The sequence below is a fragment of the Syngnathus typhle genome, linkage group LG13 (genome assembly GCF_033458585.1).
Source record: "Syngnathus typhle isolate RoL2023-S1 ecotype Sweden linkage group LG13, RoL_Styp_1.0, whole genome shotgun sequence".
Classification (NCBI taxonomy): Eukaryota; Metazoa; Chordata; class Actinopteri; order Syngnathiformes; family Syngnathidae; genus Syngnathus; species Syngnathus typhle.
The window spans coordinates 2,641,915-2,662,080 of NC_083750.1; the positions used below are offsets into that span (position 1 = coordinate 2,641,915).

General features: G+C 40.7%; 1 protein-coding gene across 1 annotated transcript in view; it reads left to right on the forward strand.

Moving 5' to 3' along the window:
• Positions 1-18,676, forward strand: part of LOC133165631 (MAGUK p55 subfamily member 7-like) — a 23,369-nt gene extending 4,693 nt beyond the window's left edge. Inside the window, exons 4-19 of the mRNA XM_061295444.1 lie at positions 74-182; positions 719-796; positions 1,904-1,984; positions 4,012-4,146; positions 7,235-7,316; positions 7,995-8,080; positions 9,534-9,608; positions 11,710-11,906; positions 11,975-12,046; positions 13,581-13,642; positions 15,477-15,650; positions 17,092-17,172; positions 17,264-17,357; positions 17,461-17,569; positions 18,095-18,238; positions 18,370-18,676. Coding sequence (XP_061151428.1) covers positions 90-182; positions 719-796; positions 1,904-1,984; positions 4,012-4,146; positions 7,235-7,316; positions 7,995-8,080; positions 9,534-9,608; positions 11,710-11,906; positions 11,975-12,046; positions 13,581-13,642; positions 15,477-15,650; positions 17,092-17,172; positions 17,264-17,357; positions 17,461-17,569; positions 18,095-18,238; positions 18,370-18,600 — 1,794 coding nt within the window. The 5' untranslated portion in view covers positions 74-89 and the 3' untranslated portion in view covers positions 18,601-18,676. The remainder of the gene's footprint in view (positions 1-73; positions 183-718; positions 797-1,903; positions 1,985-4,011; positions 4,147-7,234; positions 7,317-7,994; positions 8,081-9,533; positions 9,609-11,709; positions 11,907-11,974; positions 12,047-13,580; positions 13,643-15,476; positions 15,651-17,091; positions 17,173-17,263; positions 17,358-17,460; positions 17,570-18,094; positions 18,239-18,369) is intronic.
• The last annotated feature ends 1,490 nt before the right edge of the window (positions 18,677-20,166 follow it).

Consider the following 20,166-nt stretch of genomic DNA (forward strand, 5'->3'; position numbering starts at 1 on the left):
ATTTGAGATTTTATGTTTTTTCTCACCACACTTCCCCCATCTTAACTATTTAAATGTACTTTGACTCTTCCAGTGTTTTGTCAACAGTGATGTCTGGCACTGTATCTCAAAGCGACCAAGAGGAGGACTACCGTTTCCTCCACAGCACGCTGATGGAGAGGAAGCTCCACCTCCTTTTTAAGGTTATGTTACATTTCTGTGATAAAGATTTTCACTCATGCATTTATTTTTTCCAAATGTGTAACCAGTATCAAATTCAAACAAAATGTAGGATAAAAAGGCCCTAAATATTGAAAAAGGAAGAGCAACTCCCATTTCTGAGGTCAGCGGTGGGCTCAAAAATTTTCCGTGTGTTATTTACGGACTACATTTCCCACAGTTATGAATGCGTATGTAAATTGTTTGTGCCTTCTTGTTTTTACTTTTTGTGCTGTTTACTTGTATGTATATTGTGTACTATGTCTTGTCACCGTGGGATAGTGGGAAACGTAATGTCGATCTCTTTGTGTGTCTTGACATGTGAAGAAATTGACAATAAAGCAGACTTTAACTTTTGACTTTGAAATGTTAATTTTTCTATATGTACGATCTTGCCTAAAATCAAGTAGTTTACTTTCAGCTGAGCATAAACTAAAGCTAGCTTTAGCAATGACAAAAGTGTGTTGGCCCTTTTACTAAATTGGTAATATTAATTGTTGCACTTTAATTTGCTTCCCAGATCCACGAGCGGCTGAGGCTCTTTGTGAAACGAGGACCCGCTCCCGTCCAAGAGCATGCAACCAGTCTGGCCTCGCATGTAAGCGACTCTTTCCAAACATACTTTGCAGACAATCACACTGCTTACAGATGATGGGATGACTACAGAGGCATCGGGAAAAAAATTTCATGGTTTGAATAGTTTCCTCCTCTATCCAGATCATTTTACTGTAACCCAGAAGGAATGAATGGAGCGCAGGATTTAAAAAGGAAATTTTACCCTTAAACTCTGAATTGTGTCTGGAAGCAGATAAAATGTCAATTTTTGATCTGGATGTGGTGAGTTCGGTCATGGAGGACAGTGCACCGGCTGTTAAACTCATTTCGTGTAATGTTGCACTTTGGAGGAATACAATTAATTTCACATTTAAGATGAAGTGACAGCCCCCCCCCCCCACACACACACACACACATGCACATGCTCCCAATGTTTACCTATAGTGGCACACCCCATCTGTGATACGCATCATCTTTCCTAACCACCGCATTATGTTTTACTTACAGGTTTCCTATACAATAAACTTTCATCCTATTTTCACGTCATCCCCCAAATAAATACAACTTGAATATCTCAAAGCAGCCTTTCCACCCGTGTGTCACACGGACAATAAGTCCTGCCATTTTTCCATACTGACCATCAACTCCGATCCTTGTCTCTCTCTTATTGCTTCTGATTTTGTCCGACAGCCACTCTCCGCCTGGCTTAAATCATCAGGACCTACTGGAATGGCCAAACCACGAGCCTGTTTCCCCTCAGAGACGCTCCCGTTTGCTCACAGTGGAAACTAATGACCTTCATGCTTGTGTCTCAAGAGTATGCCTGGACATCTTGAAGCAGTAGAAGTCATTAGAGTAACACGCTTGACAAGTGGGCGAATGCGCTCAGACCCCGGCCGACTGTCGGTCAAGGCCGCTCTTTTTTATCTGTCGCCGCAGCTGTCGTGTAGCCTTGAAGAAGCCGGAGCTTTGGGGATTTTTTTTTCCTCATGGCCAACTTGAGTTGAATGGGGACATTGAAAGTACTAATGATGTGCCGCTGTCGTCTGAATCAGTTCCGGTTCCCACCCGACCCATATATAAAAGCTTCCGTAAATAAAGTGAGGCTCATAATATTAAACTACTCTTGTCTGTCTTTCTCTATTTCCAGTTATTCCAAGAGCTGATTCACCATGAATGGAGAGATGAAGTCAAAGAACTTTTCGCCCTCTTTTGTAAACCTCACTTCAAGGTACAGTTTCCATCAATGAAGACCTTCGTTGTTGAGCCTTTTTATCAAAAATTTGCTTTAATTTGTCAAACTCAAGGCCCGGGGGCCAGATACGGACCGCCGCATCATTTGTCCCCGAAGACAAATTTCGACTTTGTGTCATTACTAAAATTACAAATTGTCTTCACTTTTAAAAAAAATAGAGATATTGCAAGCAATTTTTTTTTACCATTTGTCTTTTTAGAATATTTGAACAATTTTTGGCCCTCTGTCGGAAACTATGACTACGATGTGGCTCGCGACAAAGATTTGTTTGATACTCCTGCTTTAATGGATTATGCTCCGGTTATTTCATCTACAAACATTGTTGTAAACACTTACAAAATGCTTAATGATAAATGTACAATGTAAAGCAGTATAAGCTCAAGGCCTAGTACTTTTTCTTCGGTGAATTAACAGGGATACTATAGCGCCAGAGCAATTACAAGTCTGGTTTCCGACATTTCCCTCTCGTATGGGTAATGTGAAATAACAAATTTGTTCAAATTGATTGCCCCTCTTTGTCCAAATGAGGGGTTGCTGCCTTCGATCAACCCTAACCTTTCACTTGTGTTTATTAGTGTTCACTGTGTTGTCCAACGAGTGAACTGACAACTAGAACGTTTGTTTGAAGACTCCTAATGACCTGCTTGTTCTTGGCCGAAGCTCAGCTACGTGAGCGTACTTAGGATCGACACCCTATTTTGATGTAGTATTTGTTTTTTAAAAAGGCTTGATTGTAGTCACAGGCACGTCTCAGGTAATAGCAGCGTCTAAGCAGAGCAACTGTTGATAGACAACAAGTGCATCAAATGACAGATTGCTGAGTCACTGTTAACAATTAGAGGCAGATATCGAAATATTATTTATGCAGAGGCGTAGCCAGGAATTTTTCCAGTAGGGGCGCACGCCCACAGGAAAAAAAATCTAACATTACCCACGCTGATCGCTAAAACAACATCCGGGTCAGGGAGGCAAACGGTGAATGGATAACATCGCGCACATAGAATAGCGCAAGCACAGTCGCGCAAGACCGAAAGAAAAAAACTGCATGAAAATGAAGAATCGAAAAAGCTCGATTTTTTTTCAACCGGGGCGCAGGGAGTCCGAACCGGGGCGCCGCCCCGGCTCGCCCCGGCTTGGCTACGCCTCTGTATTTATGGTAATACGTACATACTTCCAAAGGAGAAAAACATTCACATGCCGAATACTCTCGGCAATGATACCGAATGAAGACCGACATATTTATATTTTCAACTGTTTTGCACTCAATACATGACATAAGATAGGGGTGTCCAAACTACGGCCCGCGAGCCAACTGCTGCCCGCGGTCCAGTTTTTATTGGCCCGCAGCAAATTCTGAAAACATAATTGAATATGGCCCGCACAAGAAGCTTGAGCGTTTGACGTCCCATTAGCCCCCCCCCCGGAAGAGAAGCGAACGCGCAGCGTTTGACGTCCGATTAGCACCCCCCCCACCCCGGAAGAGAAACGAACGCGCAGCGTTTGACGTCCGATTAGCACCCGAGGAAGAGAAGCGGACGCGCAGCGTTTGACGTCCGATTAGCACCCCAACCCCCAGGGGAAGAGAAGCAAAAATATTGGCTCCGGGCCCCTTCACGTTACTAAATCTGGCCCTCCTTGCAAGAAGTTTGGACACCCCTGACATAAGTCATGATGTTTGAGCAGACCCACTTGGTGGTGTCGGGAGTTCTTCCAGCAAGCTGGCTGTGCATTCCAAACATAATCACATTTGGCATGTTGCGAACAGAAAGTGCTGCATTTGTCGACCTAATGTGCTGTAATGGGTCAGACAGGCCAAGAGAACATGTTCAAATGTTTGCACTTATTCACCTCTGATTTGTCAGGAAAGCTTAGCTGCACCTGCTATCTAAATATCTAATATCAATATATTTTTAAATGACCATCATTCGTTCTTTGATATGAAACAAAAATACCTGTCTGACCATCTTCCACATTGTGATTGTACTTTTGTTCTTGTTGGCCAGAGTCTTATATTCGTCCATGATGCAGTAGCTCAGAGGGATTTTGAGCCTACTCTGCCACAAGTACCTGAGGGCATTATAGATGACGGAGAAGATTCAGTGAAGATTGTCAGTCTGGTTAAAACCAAGGAGCCACTGGTCAGTAGCTATATTTACATTAATAGGAATTCAATAATATAGCAATAATGTATCGTAGTACAATAATAAAGCATAATATACATGTACAGAAAATATAAGTGTCCTACTAGATACTAGGGTTGGGAAGATTCACAGATATGCATCGGAAAATCGATACGACCTGTAAGATGCAGTTGCATCAATTTGCAAACGTCTGCATCGGTAAAAACGCACAAAAACATTGTATCTAAATTATTTGGATCGATAAAAATCTATTAATATTTATAATTATAACTATTTAGAAACGGGTCTCTGGATTTCAGTCACTCCTACTACTCAAGTCTCTGCTCAAGTCTCAGCTCAGGTCTCGCGCGAATAGGCAGGTCCAAACTGGCCTTCTTCGAATTGTACGAAGGCGGCTAACAGGGCTGATTAAAAAAGCAAAGCAAGTAAAATAAAAAAAAAAAGAGCTTCATCATCTTCATCTTCCTCCTGGGCATTGAAACCATCGAAGTCTTCCGATTGGAATAGCGTTAGTTATCCTTTGCCACACACTTTCTCAGTATCTCTTTCGTCGTCGGTTTTATGCATTTCTTCTAGCATTTTCCATGATGAGGGTCGTTTCATGCTAATTTTATTCATGCACGAAGCGCTAAATTACATTAAACTAGCGAGCGACACGTATAGCTCCAGAGTAGACGGGACCACGAAATAAAGAAAAGGGTGACGCAACACAATGTCATCAACATCGACTGCCTTTAGCTTAAAAGCGCCATCATATGCATTTTTTTTGTCCCCCATAATGACGGTTTGCGTATAAAAGCTTCCTTTCAGTAATGTCCGTAATGTCCGTCTTCATCTCGTTCTGTCTCTTCTTTGTGTGAATTATACGCCACTATTTGCCTGGCGGATGGACATGCGATCAACGCACCACTTTTCTCCCCAGTGACCATGTCATATCTCTCCGCCCAGCAAAGCGGTGCTGCACAACAGCAGTCCACAGCCTTTTAACGAGTGTATAAAAGTGATCAAGTCGTCACCAAAATCACGGAAAAAAATCATATATAAGCCCCCCCATAATGACGCTTCCTTTCAGTATTGTTCGTCTTGATCTCGTTCTGTCTCATCTTTGTGTAGATTTTACGGCATTTTATGTATAAAAGTGATCAAGTCATCACAAAAATCACGGCAAAAATACTATATAAGCCGCACCGGACTATAAGCCGCAGGGTTCAAAATTTGAGAAAAAAGTTGCGGCTTATAGTCCAAAATTTACGGTACACCTCTTATTATTTATTATTATTATTTCCAAAATGTGCATGGAAATGGAAAAATATGTAATTTAAGTTACATCATTAACCTTACTTTTCTGTTGAAATGCAATGTGTCCCTTTGTTAGTTTTTTTTATCTCATGGCCTTCACCTTTTTTATTAGCCCATTCTATGTTTTACCTCCGGTATAAACTTAATGCACTTTTAAAAGCTTAACTTGGAAACATGGCTTTGTGTAGGCCCTAAATTGCTCTACAACATGCACTTAAGAGAAATCTTATTTTTTGTTAAAGGTTATACTTATACCCTAAAGTTCCAGAGAGACCTGCAATTAATCACTCTCTATGTTGTACTTCCTGTGTTTCAAAATAAAAAATCACAGCCAGCTTTAATGCTTCAAGTGCCAAAACTTGAACTATGTATTCCATGGTGTATTTTTCTTCTGCATTGCATCGTATTGTATCGCACTGGATCGCATTGTTTCAAAATGAAATCGTACTGTATCGCACCGTATCACAGGAGAGGGGAGAGTCGTATCGCATTTTATCATTGGCAATTCCATGAATCGTGTATGCATCGAATCGTTGGCAGTGTATCGAGATGTGTATGGTATCGCTTTGATGGTGAAGATTCCCGTCTCTACTAGATACATACTTTTTTTTCGTATTGTCAGGTGGGCGCGAACGTCAAGTCATGCACGTCACAACATAAAGCAGAAAAATACACACGAAAATGTTCTCTCAGCAATGTTGTGAAAGTGACATGTCATTGTTTTTACGGATCTCACATGGAAGCAGAGTTTGAGTACGATCGTCTGGTTGTTGAAACCACTCGATCATTTTGTCGCATTAATGTTGACTGAGATCATCCCTCTGCTGCGTCTGATATAGATTAACTTTCAAGGTTGCTCTTTAATCATGAGTAATTTTCTTCGTCCTACCAGAACATTTTATTCCGCCATGTTCCAAACTATTGTCACTCGTATCTGGAAATTTCCTGGATCAGGTAGAACTGGACTGAACGGATGAAGGATGAAAGTTCAAAGAACACAAGTCCACCAAGGCCGCAAAGTCTTCTAAATTTGTTATTCTCCTTAAAATCAAAACGACCTGAATTTTGTGGATTTAAACATCCATCAAGGTCTATATAAAGCACTTATAGTGGTTGTCTGCTGTGAGTAACATTTCCCAGATTTTGTTCCATGAACAGGACAAGTAGTTTATGAGAAAATCACAGCTACATATTTGATTCCTGATAGATCCCCATCAAAAGTAAAGCATTTGTTTCTCATCATATAGTCTTACTTCCCATTCAATATTTTTGACAACTGTTGAGAGCTTGGAAGAGAAGTGGAAGATTTCTCAAATGACAGTGGTCATTTGAAATATACTTCTTCATTGTGGATTTATTTACTAACATGATTAGCCTTCAGGGTAAATTTGAAAATGCAGTAATTTACTTAATGAGTGGCATTTTCTTTGCTCTATGAAGGGAAGAATGAAAGCAATAATGGGGAACAGACGCTTGTATTGATCCCAAAAGCTAACTGGAAAGAGCGTGACCTTTGTCTGACATGCCTGTTTTGATTGATGCAACATGTTTTCCACACAACAGGACGACACCCCAGTCTGGGATAATTGTTTTCAAGTACACAAGATGCCTTTTCCAGTCTGATTTTCACTGTATATTTGAAATAATGTGGATAACCTTTTCCAGTGTTACATTGACGGCTCCATCTTGACTCAAATAACCTTCATTCAAATCAAGTGACTCCTATTAAGAATCTTACATTAGTTTTGTTTGACTTTACACTTCTGCTCCTCTCCACATGTTGAAGGGTGCTACGATTAAGAAGGATCAATCCACAGGGGCGATTGTTGTGGCGAGGGTCATGCAAGGAGGTGCTGCCCACAAGAGTGGTAAGCTGAAAGTTACTCAGAGTGTCAGTAAATCATGTTTGACATTAAGAATCTCCAAAATTCTTCTGTGATGCTCCATGTTGCTGGTTGAAGATTTTTCTTTGAGCTGAAATTTGAATCTAAAGTTGTGTACACATATCCATCCATCCATGTATTTTCTGTACCGCTTAGTCCCCACAGGGGTCGCGGGCTTGCTGGAGCCTATCCCAGCCGTCATCGGGCAGTAGGCGGGGGACACCCTGAACCGGTTGCCAGCCAATCACAGGGCACACAGAGACAAACAACCATTTGCACTCGCACTCACACCTAGGGACAATTATTCGGAGTGTTCAATCGGCCTACCAAGCATGTTTCTGGGATGCAGGAGGAAACCGGAGTGCCCGGAGAAAACCCATGCGGGCCCGGGGAGAACATGCAAACTCCACACAGGGAGGGCCGGAGGTGGAATCGAACCCGCACTACCCAAGTGCCCCACCGAGCCGCCCTTGTACACATATCCATTTTATAAATATATTTTTTAAAGTTCTATTTATTTATTTTTTTATTATTTCATGATTTTTATTTTTTATGTCGATTGTAAATATCAAACAAGTTTACCCTGTACAATTATCTGTCACCAAAAGAGAAGCTTTTTACTGAAGCTCATGATCCATATGATACGTATGTACCACTCTGAAGGTCTGATTCATGAAGGAGATGAACTAAAAGAAGTCAATGGCGTCTCCCTGGATCGCAGGAAGCTGAAAGAAATTCTTCCTTTGCTGGTTAGTCTCACTGCATTTCAGTGCTTTACAGGGACATTTTGCTTCAAATTGATAAACATCCTTTTGTCTATTTTCACCAGTGTCTCCCAAACTCCCAACGGGCCATGGGTTATAAGGCCCACATTTACTGAGTCTGAGATCACCAAATGATTCCCGAGCGCGGCACCGCTGCTGCTCACTGCTCCCCTCTCCCCCAGGGGATGGATCAAAATCACACGGGGATGGGTTAAATGCAGAGGACAAATTTCACCACACCCAGATGTGTGTCTGACGATCATTGGGACTTTAACTTAACTTTAACTTTTAGTTGTTCAGAATACAATGTACAAGATTTATTTTAATGCTAACACAAATAAAGCAAGTCAAGTGACTCCAACAGTTTCAGGCTGAACACGGCTGTTTGTAAAAACTGAGAATGTGTGCTAACACAATACCTAAGCATCAAAATAACAATGGTGAACTATTATGTCTAGTGGTGTCACATTAGTTATACACAGTAAATTTTACACTAAACTTACTCAAAAACTAAGGGAAAATCTATCTTCTGTTTCCACATTTGGCTCTTCGTATGATGTTTATGACAAAACGTAATTGTAGTTGTGTGTAGTGAAACAAAATGTCTCATTGAGTTTTTCCAAGTTTTGGACAACACAAGACAGACCAACAAAGTATTTCCTGTTTTGGCTACGCAAACAATATGTGTCAGTAAGATTAATTTCATGTTAGGTTTGCTCTTTTTTTAATTTATTTTTTTATATGAAACAGACGAATTTGACGCTACACAGCCAAGAAATGGTTAGTTCAGCGTGGACAAAAACACTTTCAATGGATATGCCAAGGAATTAACTTTTCCTCCTAATTTGCATGAAATATGCCTGACATTGCATGCTGATGATTGAGTTTGGAAAATGCAGATGTGAAGACGGCTGGCAAAAAAAAATTTGAATATTTTAGACACATGAGAAAATTGGAGTTAGGAATTATTGATTGTGATGCTGAAGGCATGTTTGTATAAATTGATGTTTTTGTGTAGAAAGACGATGCAGACTTAAAAAATGCATTGCGTCAATGAGTAAGGAATATGTGCATAAGGCCAATTTTTGACTGACATGGGTGACTACGCTCCATAATTATGAACAAAAACACAAAATATTTTTTCTTATTTTTGCAATAGCCTTTTATAAACTATGCCAAGGTATTGATGCTAGCTAACCACTCTACAAAGACATATAAAACTCTTTTTCCTTGATTTCTGTCGGTACTATTCCACTTTTTTGTTGACGTTTGACAGATCTAGGTCTGCCTAAAAATTTTTTGGTGCAAAGTTAATGTCACCCAGCTGCACCTTTATGCCCGGCGAACAAACACAGAAGGAGTAGCAATCAAGTCTTGTAAAACGATAACAAAGCAAATCTGTTTATTTTTCCTGACTAGTTCCTTTCATATGTCTCAGGCACGCTCGCAGGGTGACGTTACGTTCACAATTGTTCCTGCCTCCTCCGAGCAAGAAGTGCAATCCAATAAGAAGGTACAATAGATGACGTATTCTCTTTCTTTTACACGAGCCCTCCATTGTGGTTTTATGTGCAGAACTCCTCATCTGGTTACAGTAAAAGTAGATGACGAAAAGCGTCATGTCATGTTTAGTGCTGCCACAATCATGACAGCGACCACCGTGCGATTATGCATCAGATTTTTACAATTTATGGAAAGTGTCAAATAAATTAAATGCAGTGGACGAAGACAAATGATCATCGGTGACTATATGGTCATTTCTCAAAACCATCAGATGATGACATAAGGCAGTGTTTCCCAACCTTTTTTCATTTACGGCACACCTTTTCATTGGAAAATACCTCGAGGCACACCACCAACAAAAATCTGTTAAGTGTTACACCAGCTTCTACATTAAAATCAGTTCTATTACAACAAAACACGTAAAGTCCTATCCCTATATATATATATATGGACAGTCGAATAATTGAATAAAAATAAATACTAAATATTCTTTAAATTGTATTTCTTCTGTAAATAAAAGTGACAGTTCTTAAAAAGAGGTTTTAGACAGTATAAAGTCAAAGTCTGCTTTATTGTCAATTTCTTCACATGTCAAGACACACAAAGAGATCGAAATTACGTTACCACTATCCCACGGTGACAAGACATAGTACCGTAATTTTCGGACTATAAGTCGCGTTTTTTTTTCATAGTTTGGGGGGGGGGGGTGATTTATAATAAGGAGCGACTTATATGTTTTTTTTCAAAAACTTTCAAAAAAAATAAAAAATAAAAAAATAAAAAAAGAGAAACCGCGTTAAACGAACCGCAATGTAGCAAGGGGTTACTGTAATTTGAAGACGACGACGCGGTGTGGCGCGGCGGTTGTTTACATAAAGGACAAAGATTGACTCGACGGAGCTCTCTTTCACTTCTGTGGATTGAAGTCGGGAGCCGGCGCTCGGGCGGGTGGCTGTCCAGGGACGGTGGATGGGGCTCGGACAATGCTTTTATGCACGCCCGGTCCTACTCTACCGAGCTGTCTTTCACCTCCGTGGATGGAAGTCGAGGGCCGGCGCTCGGCCGGGTGGCTGTCCGGGGACGGTGGATGGGTCTCGGTCATGGCTTTTACGCACGCCCAGTCCTATTCTATGGAGCTCTCCTCCACTTCCGTGGCTGGAAGTCCACGCCGCCACACGCCTGGGAGTTTGTTTTGTTAAATAAAGAGCCGTTTACCAAACCCACGTCTTTCCTTGAACTTTGTTCACGCTACAATATAGTTATATAGTAGATCTGTGGAATAACGACGAGGCTGACGTCAGGGCGCACGCGCAACGCTGTTGACAAAGGACGAGGAATTTGATCGATGGATTTAATGATTTAGAGTGCACAGATAGTTTGATAATATTATTGCTTATATAATAGTTATTTGATATCTCATTTATAAATCGTTATATGGGCCTGTGGAATATTTTAAAGTGCAAGCGCCGTCAGCGGCACGCACGCATTGTTGACAAAGGACGATCGATGGATTTAATGAATTGGAGTGACACAGATGGTTTTATAAACGTGTTATTTATGTAATAGTTTTTTTTTAATAACTCTGAATGTTACGTCGGGCCCGTTCTCAGCTCTTCGTTTGTGTTTATGTCACGTTAGCATAACTATCGTTTAGTTCTTGCTGTTCTTGCTCGTTCATGTCTGTTCTTGGTGTTGGATTTTGTCGAATAAATGTCCCCCCAAAATGCGACTTATACTCCGGAGCGACTTATATATCTTTTTTTTCACGTTATTGTGCATTTTATGGCTAATGCGACCTATATTCCGGAGCGACTTTTAGTCCGAAAATTACGGTATGTGCCGATGCCACAACATGAAATCTCAAGAGTCTCCTATTTGCCCTGCATGCACGATAAGCAAGTGGCTGACCAGGCCTTGTGCTAACTGACCAGTGGTTTGGCGATCCTGTTTTCAATGCGCTCCGTAATTAATGTTGGACAATTTCCCACGGCACAGCTGAACATCTCTCACGGCACACTGGTTGGGAAACACTGACATAAGGAAACGCATACATCTGAATATAGATATTGTGATATTTCTCATTGTTTAAAAAAACATTTTTTTTTTCCTAGCTGTTTGTCAGGGCTCTGTTTGACTACAACCCCAGTGAGGATCCCGCTGTCCCATGCAAGGATGCAGCAATTGCTTTTAACAGAGGCGACATCCTCCAGATTGTCTCTACAGAGGACGATACCTGGTGGCAAGCCTGCCATGTTGGGGGTGGTGACACACGAGCGGGGCTCATCCCCTCGCAGCAGCTTCAGGAGAGGTAGAACATTTCTATCATGTCATCATTCCACGATGCACTTTGTTTGATTAACATTCAACAATCTTTAGGAGAGTTGCACTGAAACGACCCCAAACCTTGTTCCGACAACAGCAAGTCAAGGCAACAGGTGATCTGAAAACATTTTCTTTCCACATCACTGGCAAAATGAGCAAAACACCTATCAATTGCAGCGAGTAAACCAGGGCTGTCAAACTCATTTTTGTCGCAGGCCACATTGTAGTCATAGTTTCCTTCGGAGGGCCATTATGACTACACAACAAACTAGGGGTGTAAATTGCGGGTTTTGTCACGATACGATATAATATCGATACAAAGAACTACGATACGATATTTGCCGATATCTTAAAGCCTGCTGCGATTCATTCACGATTAATCGCGATATAGTGCTCTACGATCGATTTTTTTTTTTTTAATAAAAAATATAGAACAATATCCTGATTTATAACAATTCATACGCAAAATCAACAAGGTACTGCAAACTCTTTATTTAGGAAATTACAAGAGTATTGCAGTATACAAAGTGCTTATTTTAACACTGAACTTTGATGTCGTGTTTTTTCTTTAAATGTGCGACGAGATTTGTGCTCCCTGAATATTTGATCACCGCATGGCAGGATTTACAAACTGCACGTGTCTTGTCCGTTGAGCCATATTTTCTTTGGAATCCAAAGTGCTTCCAAACGAATGACTTGAAGCCTAAAGGGCAGCAAATTTCTTCGTCTTTTTGGACACTAGCCATAGCACCAGCCTAGGAGCCGCGTACTAGTTGTCGACTCCCCTTTCACGTGCCTGCTCTGCTCACAACACAACGCCGGGCGCACTGCTCCCTGCTCCCGGAAAGAGGAAGCAAGCAACAATTAACTGGATTTCAAAATAAAGTCGCGTCTAATGTCCGAGGTCAAACACGGCGATATAAATCGATGTTTACGTTTAGCATCGATGCCAATAAATCGTAGAGCATTATATCGATTAATCGATGTGTATCGATGTATCGTTACACCCCTACAACAAACTGATGAATGACTAGTTTCAAAATATTAAAAAAAAAAAAAGGTAAAAAAAATTGCTAGTAATAGTTCTATTTTTAAAAAAGTGAACTCAAATTTTAATTTAGTATTGACACAAAGTCGATGCACAATTTATCTTTGTGGGCCGCAAAAAATGTGGTGGGCCGTATCTGGCCCCCAGGCCTCGAGTTTCACATGGTGACTTGTTCAGGGGGGAATGACACTTGATCTGTTGTGTGTTTTCCTCTACATATGCTGCAGATGAGGGCAAAGGTACCTTCAGAATCCTTTACATGTAGACATTTACTTGCGCAAACAACCAGGAACCTCCAAAGTCAAAGCAATCCATTATGTGACCTTAGAAGACACCTGACAGACATAAAATCTAGAGAGAAGACACATTTTTCAAGATTTACTTGCCAAAACAAATCCTCTTGCAATGTCCCCACTGTATTTTTTCCCAACATGCGGCTGATTCAGTTAGTACGAATAAACACTCGTAATCAAATTATTAATGTTTCTAAATTCTGTATAGCATGTGTCAAGCCAACTGTGATTATAATTTCCAAAGCAAAATAGTTGCGTGAGAACATGTGCTCATACTTTGAGCGTGAAATTTCAGAGCTTTATGTTCACGATTTCCCCTCACTCTAGTTTTTCCAGTTGACGAGGATGTTGACAATGGAGCTATAACTGGAATCCACATTGGTAAGATGTTTGACTTGTTCCACATAAATCCCAATGATACTGGAAAGAGGAGTAGAACACAACACAAGTTGGGGCAATTGGACATGACAAGTCACAACTACCGTCCCCAAGAAAAACAGATAGAAGAGGCCGCTTAATCTGATGAAGCATTTTATGGATTTAACGATTTAAAGGAAAGGACAAGAACAGCAAATGTGGTTTTGAGCCCGCTAGTTTCCCCATCTGACTCTAGCGAACGTTTGCGGCAATTGTCATGTGTGTGCGCGTGAGCAGAAAAAGTGTGAGCTACTGTGCCCAAATCCTGACTGTAAAAATCGTATCGAGTCGGTGCAATCCGAGTTGCACTATAATTATGTGCAAATAATCGTGTGCATTTTATCTACTCTGAGGCCAGAGGCTGAATTACTTTGGATCACGGTGGTGAGAGGGCAGAAGGGATGATGCAGTTCAGCAACTTTTTCCACAGACACCATTCGTTCGTTCATTTGTTCGTTCGTTCATTTCTTTTGTTGGTTCATTGATTCGTTCGTTGGTTCAAGTTTAAAGATAAAAGATTTTGCTAAAAATTATATAATTTTTTCCGTCCACAAATTATTTGATACCAAACGTTATTTTGATCAAAATAGTGGTTTTGGCTTTCTTACATTTTTATAAACCTATGCCAAATCCTCCCAGATGCAGCAAAACGTTTTATTTGAGGTGTCAAGATGTTTTCTCCTTCAACTTGACTCTAAGCAATAGAGTAACTTTGTCCGAACGCTTGAAATGGCCACTCAACGTGTGACGGTGCAAGGAGAGGAAACAGAGAGATGTGCTTACAAAGCCATATTACAGCCTGTGTCAAAGAAAGCCTGGCATGACTGGTGCTGCGGTACTTAATGTCATGAAAGAGCGTGCAGGCAAAGACGGGCCAAACCGCAGGCGCATGGCAGACGCTGGCTGTCAGACTGCGGACAAATCACCTCTGGCACACTTGGATTCTTTGATTCTGGGGGGCCTGAGCCCCCCTTTGGGGTCCAAGACTGTTGACTTGCTGAATGACAACACGTTTGGGGTGGAAACGGTTTATGGGCCATTGTTAGTAACATTACTGTATCTTGTGTAAAGGTTGGAGCAACTGCAAATGTTAAACAAGTCAGTCGGTCCAGAATTATTGGGCCAATAAAAGTGTTAGTGAGTTTTTGACACAGTGGATTTGAAATCAAGCAAGCAATGTGATTAATGAGTAGATTAAATCTTTAATCTTTTTTTTAATGTGAGTGGAATTGCAGCCATCATATGCAGATAAGATATATTTCCATCACCTCTCAGCTTTCAGTTCACTTGGAAAAGGCTCTAATCATGAAATGATGGAAATTAAATACAGACTTGGAGTTGAGTGAGCATGGAATGTTCTCATGTAGGGTTGATGTTCTTTTGAACTTAATTTTCCTAAAAAATTGTAATTTCTGTGCTTTCAGATTTGCATGAAATTCTTGTGCCCTTGGGGAGCATGTGTGCCTCACAGTCAAGTTTTCTCAGGGTGCATCAGCTTCCTCACACCAAATAACCATAGGTGTAGAACAAACAAACAAACAAACAAACAAACAAACAAACAAACAAACAAACAAACAAATAAATAAATACATAAATACATAAATAAATAAATAAATAAATAAATAAATAAATAAATAAATAAATAAATAAATAAATAAATAAATAAATAAATAAATAAATAAATAAATAAATAAATAAATAAATAAATAAATAAAAGTGGCTATGCAACCTTCTCTGACCTACAACAGTACCAACTGACTGACAAAGCTTAAGGCCTCACTCTTTCTCCTTTCTCCAGCTGGTTTAAGAAGTAGTTTCCGACTGGGCAAGAAGAGCAATTGGGTCAAAGAAGCAGCTCAGTCCAAAAGGTGGAGCTCTGGAGTTCATGAGTCCATTTGTCCTCCTACCTACATAGAAGTCATCCCTTCCAATAAAGACTGTGGACAAAGACAGCAACTGGTTGTCTTGCTTGGTAAGTTGAGGATGCAAACCTTTTCCATCAGGAGCGTTTTGTTGAACATATTAATAAAAGATTAAGTTTGTATAGAATTAACTTTGTACTCAACTCTGCTCAATTTGGGGTCATGCCCACCGCATTTTGTTGACTGACGTTATTGAAGTTGAAATTGATCAAAGGGAAGACAATAAAGCATTGGGTAAGATTTATGTTCTTCGTAATGAATACAAAATGATCCTTTCCCATCACACACACACATAAAAACTCACAATAGTTTGAATTATTTCTTTTTGTTGTGCAATGGCCCACCCCAGATTTGGCTTCTCTGCCAATCCTGCAGGTCTGCTCTATGTATTTTTTGCTCCCTTGAGAGTTTACGTTAAACTCTGCTGAAGGTCTTTTTATGCCAGAGTATTCAGACAAAACTAAAGGTTATTAGTAAACAAGCAGAAAGAAACAGGAGAAGGTTGAAGCAATTTAGGGAGGAAGACAGGTAGGTGAAAGGGGAACAAATAGATTGTGAAGAAAATCCCTCCAAATATCAGCCAAGTGGAAGACTTAAAGCAGCTTGGATTTGAATCTCTTTTAATTGGGTCGGAATTTTACCCACACTCAGGACTCAATTTCATTGTCTGCAGTGCAGGCCAGAGGTCATCATTAAAAATCTTTTGGCATTGAGAAATATAAAAACCCACAACCACAATACTTAAAGTAGGACCAGCCGGATAATATTTGAGCAGGTTGGAAGAGCCTTCCAACGCGCTCTGAACAAAACAATATTCCTTTATGCCCCGCATAAGATGGTGGAAATGACTACCGGTGTTAAATGTCATGTAACTTAAGGAAAAAGGTCAGTAGACAGTATCCACGCGTCACCATGCGCCTTCTCTCTTCTTCTGAAAAAGTCATTAGTGGTGTAGAGTCTTAAAAACTTTACATTTTGAAATGTCCCTTCAACACTGTGATGGAAAAGGCAAGGATTTTAGGAATTCTTACAACTAAAGAGACTGATGCAATGCAAGGCTGCGGAAGTTGTGTGTGCCTATGTTCATCCAATGACGTGCGTAACTTTGCAGATGTGATGCTATGGATTTTCTGGGGCATTGATCGTGCCACAGGCAGACACAAAAAGGAGTAAGATGGGTTGGAGAATCATTCTCAGACTCAAAACAGCATGAAATCAGAGCTCCATCTGTCTGAATGTTCTGCTCGCTTTTTCTTTTATTCTGATGGCAAATGCAGATGTGATCATCAAATCTATGGGATGCTGGATTTATTGTTCAAGTGCACGCGTGGAATCATTTTTGCTGCCGTTTTTTGGAACTAAAAATCAAAATCATATAAACTAAAGTCAGATTTCTGGCCCTGTGAGGACAAGCCGAGATGACCTTACATGTCCTGACCATTTATCACTGCAAAACATAAACAGCGCAATGTTTTTGCTCTTTGCCTTGAGGGCCCAGCGGTGTTGGTGTTAATGAACTGAAGAGGAGGCTCCTGATCTCAGATCCGGACCTCTATGCTACAACTGTACCATGTAAGCCAAAAAAAAAGCAATCTTGTCACTTTCAATGTATGTGTCACGTTTATTATAAGGGAAGTGTTCTTGCCAACATCTTCTCTGCCAGACACCACACGTGAAAAGAGAAGCCAAGAGAGCGAAGGGATGGATTATCATTTTGTATCCGTCCACAAATTTGAAGAGGACATTCTCAACCGCAGGTACATTAAACTGTAGTCTGACGTGTGTTGGCCATTCCATACTATTCATTTGTGTTTTCCAACTTTTATGTCCTTGTCTGGCCCCGTTAATGTCTACCTTCAGATTTATAGACTACGGGACATACAGAGGCCACTACTATGGAACAAATCTGGACTCTGTTTATCGTCTGATGGCTGAGGGCAAAATTTGCCTAATGGATGTGCGTCCTTGTGTGAGTAATGAGCTGTCCGGAAAACACTGTCATAATTACTCAACTCAATTAGTATTATTGTGATAAAAATATACATTGTGACACTAGATTGTGTCTGCAAAAACATTTGCTTTTATAATGTACAACACTGAAATAAAAAAATAAAAGAATGACTAAAAGAAAACAAAAAAAAAAGTCTCTCTTTCTGCAGTGAAAATGTGTCTTTTATCGTGACACACAGGACCAATGCAAAACAAGGGAAAAACTGTCCATCAAAATTTGAGAAACTCTTTGATACTTGTAGTCTGTGACGGTGCAAGTAGAATGTTCAAATGTTAAACGCTGCGGACCACGCTCACACCAAAAGATTTTTGGATCTCTTAAAAATGGTGCAAATGCGGTTGTGGCTCACACATCTCATTTTTCAATTGCAAAACAAGAAGTTTTAACAATAAAATGTTTAAAAAAAAATTAAACTTGTCTAGACAACAAGACCTTATCTCTGATGACTCTTGACAACCTCCGTTTGCTCTTTTCCACACTTAGAAACTGAAGCATGTCTACACACTGGAATTCAAACCATACGTGGTTTTTGTGAAACCCCCGCGCATCGAGGAATTACGCCTCACCAGGAGAAGAACCAAATTCATCTGTGATGAAGAGGAGCCCAACCAAGTGAGGATGTTCTCGGTAAGAAACTACATTGACTCTGTGCCGTGTCTCGAGAGCATTTTCTGGAGAACATTCCCTCACCTCCAGGCTAACTGGACAATTATTCCATCACTCAACAAAATAAACAGCCAAGTGTTTTCTCTCCACAGGAGGAAGATTTTGAAGATATGATTCACTCGGCCGAAACCATGGAAGCCCAGTACGGTCACATGTTTGACAAGGTGATGGTGAACGGCGATATCACCTTGGCCTTCAGAGAGCTTAAAGCGGATCTCCAGCGGCTTCAGGAGGAAGAGGTTTGCTGGATTCCCGCAGAGTGGCTTTGCTTCTCGCCAACAACGGCGAGGAGGAGTTGCGGCCTTTTGGCCGGTTGGATTTGAGCTGAAGTTGAATGATGAAGTGTAAAATAGGCACCACCGCTTCTAAATGTGTTAAGAAGTAAGTTGAAGCACAATTTCCGTCATATATGAAAGGCTTTTACTTCTGTAAACAAGTCAAGTGATGAGGTTTGTCCCAGAACATGTTGTTAATTGGGTAACCAGACAACCTTCTCCTTTTTTTGTCGCAGTGCCAGTTTTCTATTGGCATTTGGCTGAAATAAGGTCAGCTCCAACTATTAAATTAAAAAAGGTGGGGAGAGTGGTTTTGGAGGGGGGGGGGGCTTTGCAGAGCTTGCGGCAGAACCTAGCCCAACTCTGCCAAGTCACAAACACTAGCATGGAATTATTCTGACAGCTGCTGCACTTCAATTAACAGAATGTAATGCGCACCAGGGAAATATTATTAGTAGCAGGCGTAGGGACTGTAGAATTTAGAGGCATAAACACGAAAACATTCTTGCATTCAGTATTGAAAGTGGGCTCAGTCCAAGTAAACTCACTCACTCATTGTTATCTTTCTTTGCTGATATTATTCACAGGAGCTGCCTCATTGATTTTTTTCTGGTGGCTGTATTCTTTCCCAAGTTTGTTTCTTTTGAATGTTTGAACAAAGTGGTGTTAATGTTCTTGGGAGGAAGAAGGAGCCGCATGATGTGAGGGAGACAGTAATTGCTTTCTTGGGGCTTCGACCTGCACCTGTGTGCTTTTAACCACACATAGGCGCACTGCAACGGTGGATTAGGCCTCGCAGTATGTCTTCAGTATTCAAAAGAGATGGAGGGGTGAGTTGCGCAATATGCCTGATCCCCAAAAGGCTCCAAACAAGAACAGTCCCTCCATTGCCAGAAGCAAAGTTCCACCTCAGCAGAATGTGGCAGCCACGTAATTTCATCGCAACATTGACAATCTGCAGGCACCCTCTGAGATCACAACAGTGCCAGCGGACCAATCCAATAAAAAGCCTTCGTTTTATGTTCGCTGCAGCTTCTACTTCAAACGGGACACACAAAACTATGATGTCAGTTGGGTTTGGATCATTTGACTCAATCATGGAAATGCCGGTTAAAAAGTATGTAAAAAATAAACAAGATTAATGTTAAACAATATGTTCGTGATTGAATGACATTAAGCACAACGTGGTGAAAACGGGACCAGAAAGTGTCAAAGATCTTTTTTGTGTTGCAGAAGAATATTCACCACTGTCGTCTGCTGTGAATGCTCGCATCAACTTGGGAAGATACAAGACCCAAATATGGAAGAAAGTAAAAGATCTCATAGAACGACTTCCACGTCTCTGGGAAGCCCCTTTACGAGATCCCTCAAGTTACCCTCACCAAATTCACCCAACATGCCGAAATGGGAGCAAGGTCTTGATGGAACAGTAAAGACTGTTCCAAGAGTTATTCCAACAACGTTGTACACGTAGAACTATGCAAAAAAAATAATGGTGTCCATAAAGTGCAGAAACATAATTCATCACAATCAAGGTATACTCACAATAATTTGCCAAAGGTCCTGTAATATCTCCCGAGATATAACGAGACTATCCAGAAAGCAAAATATACA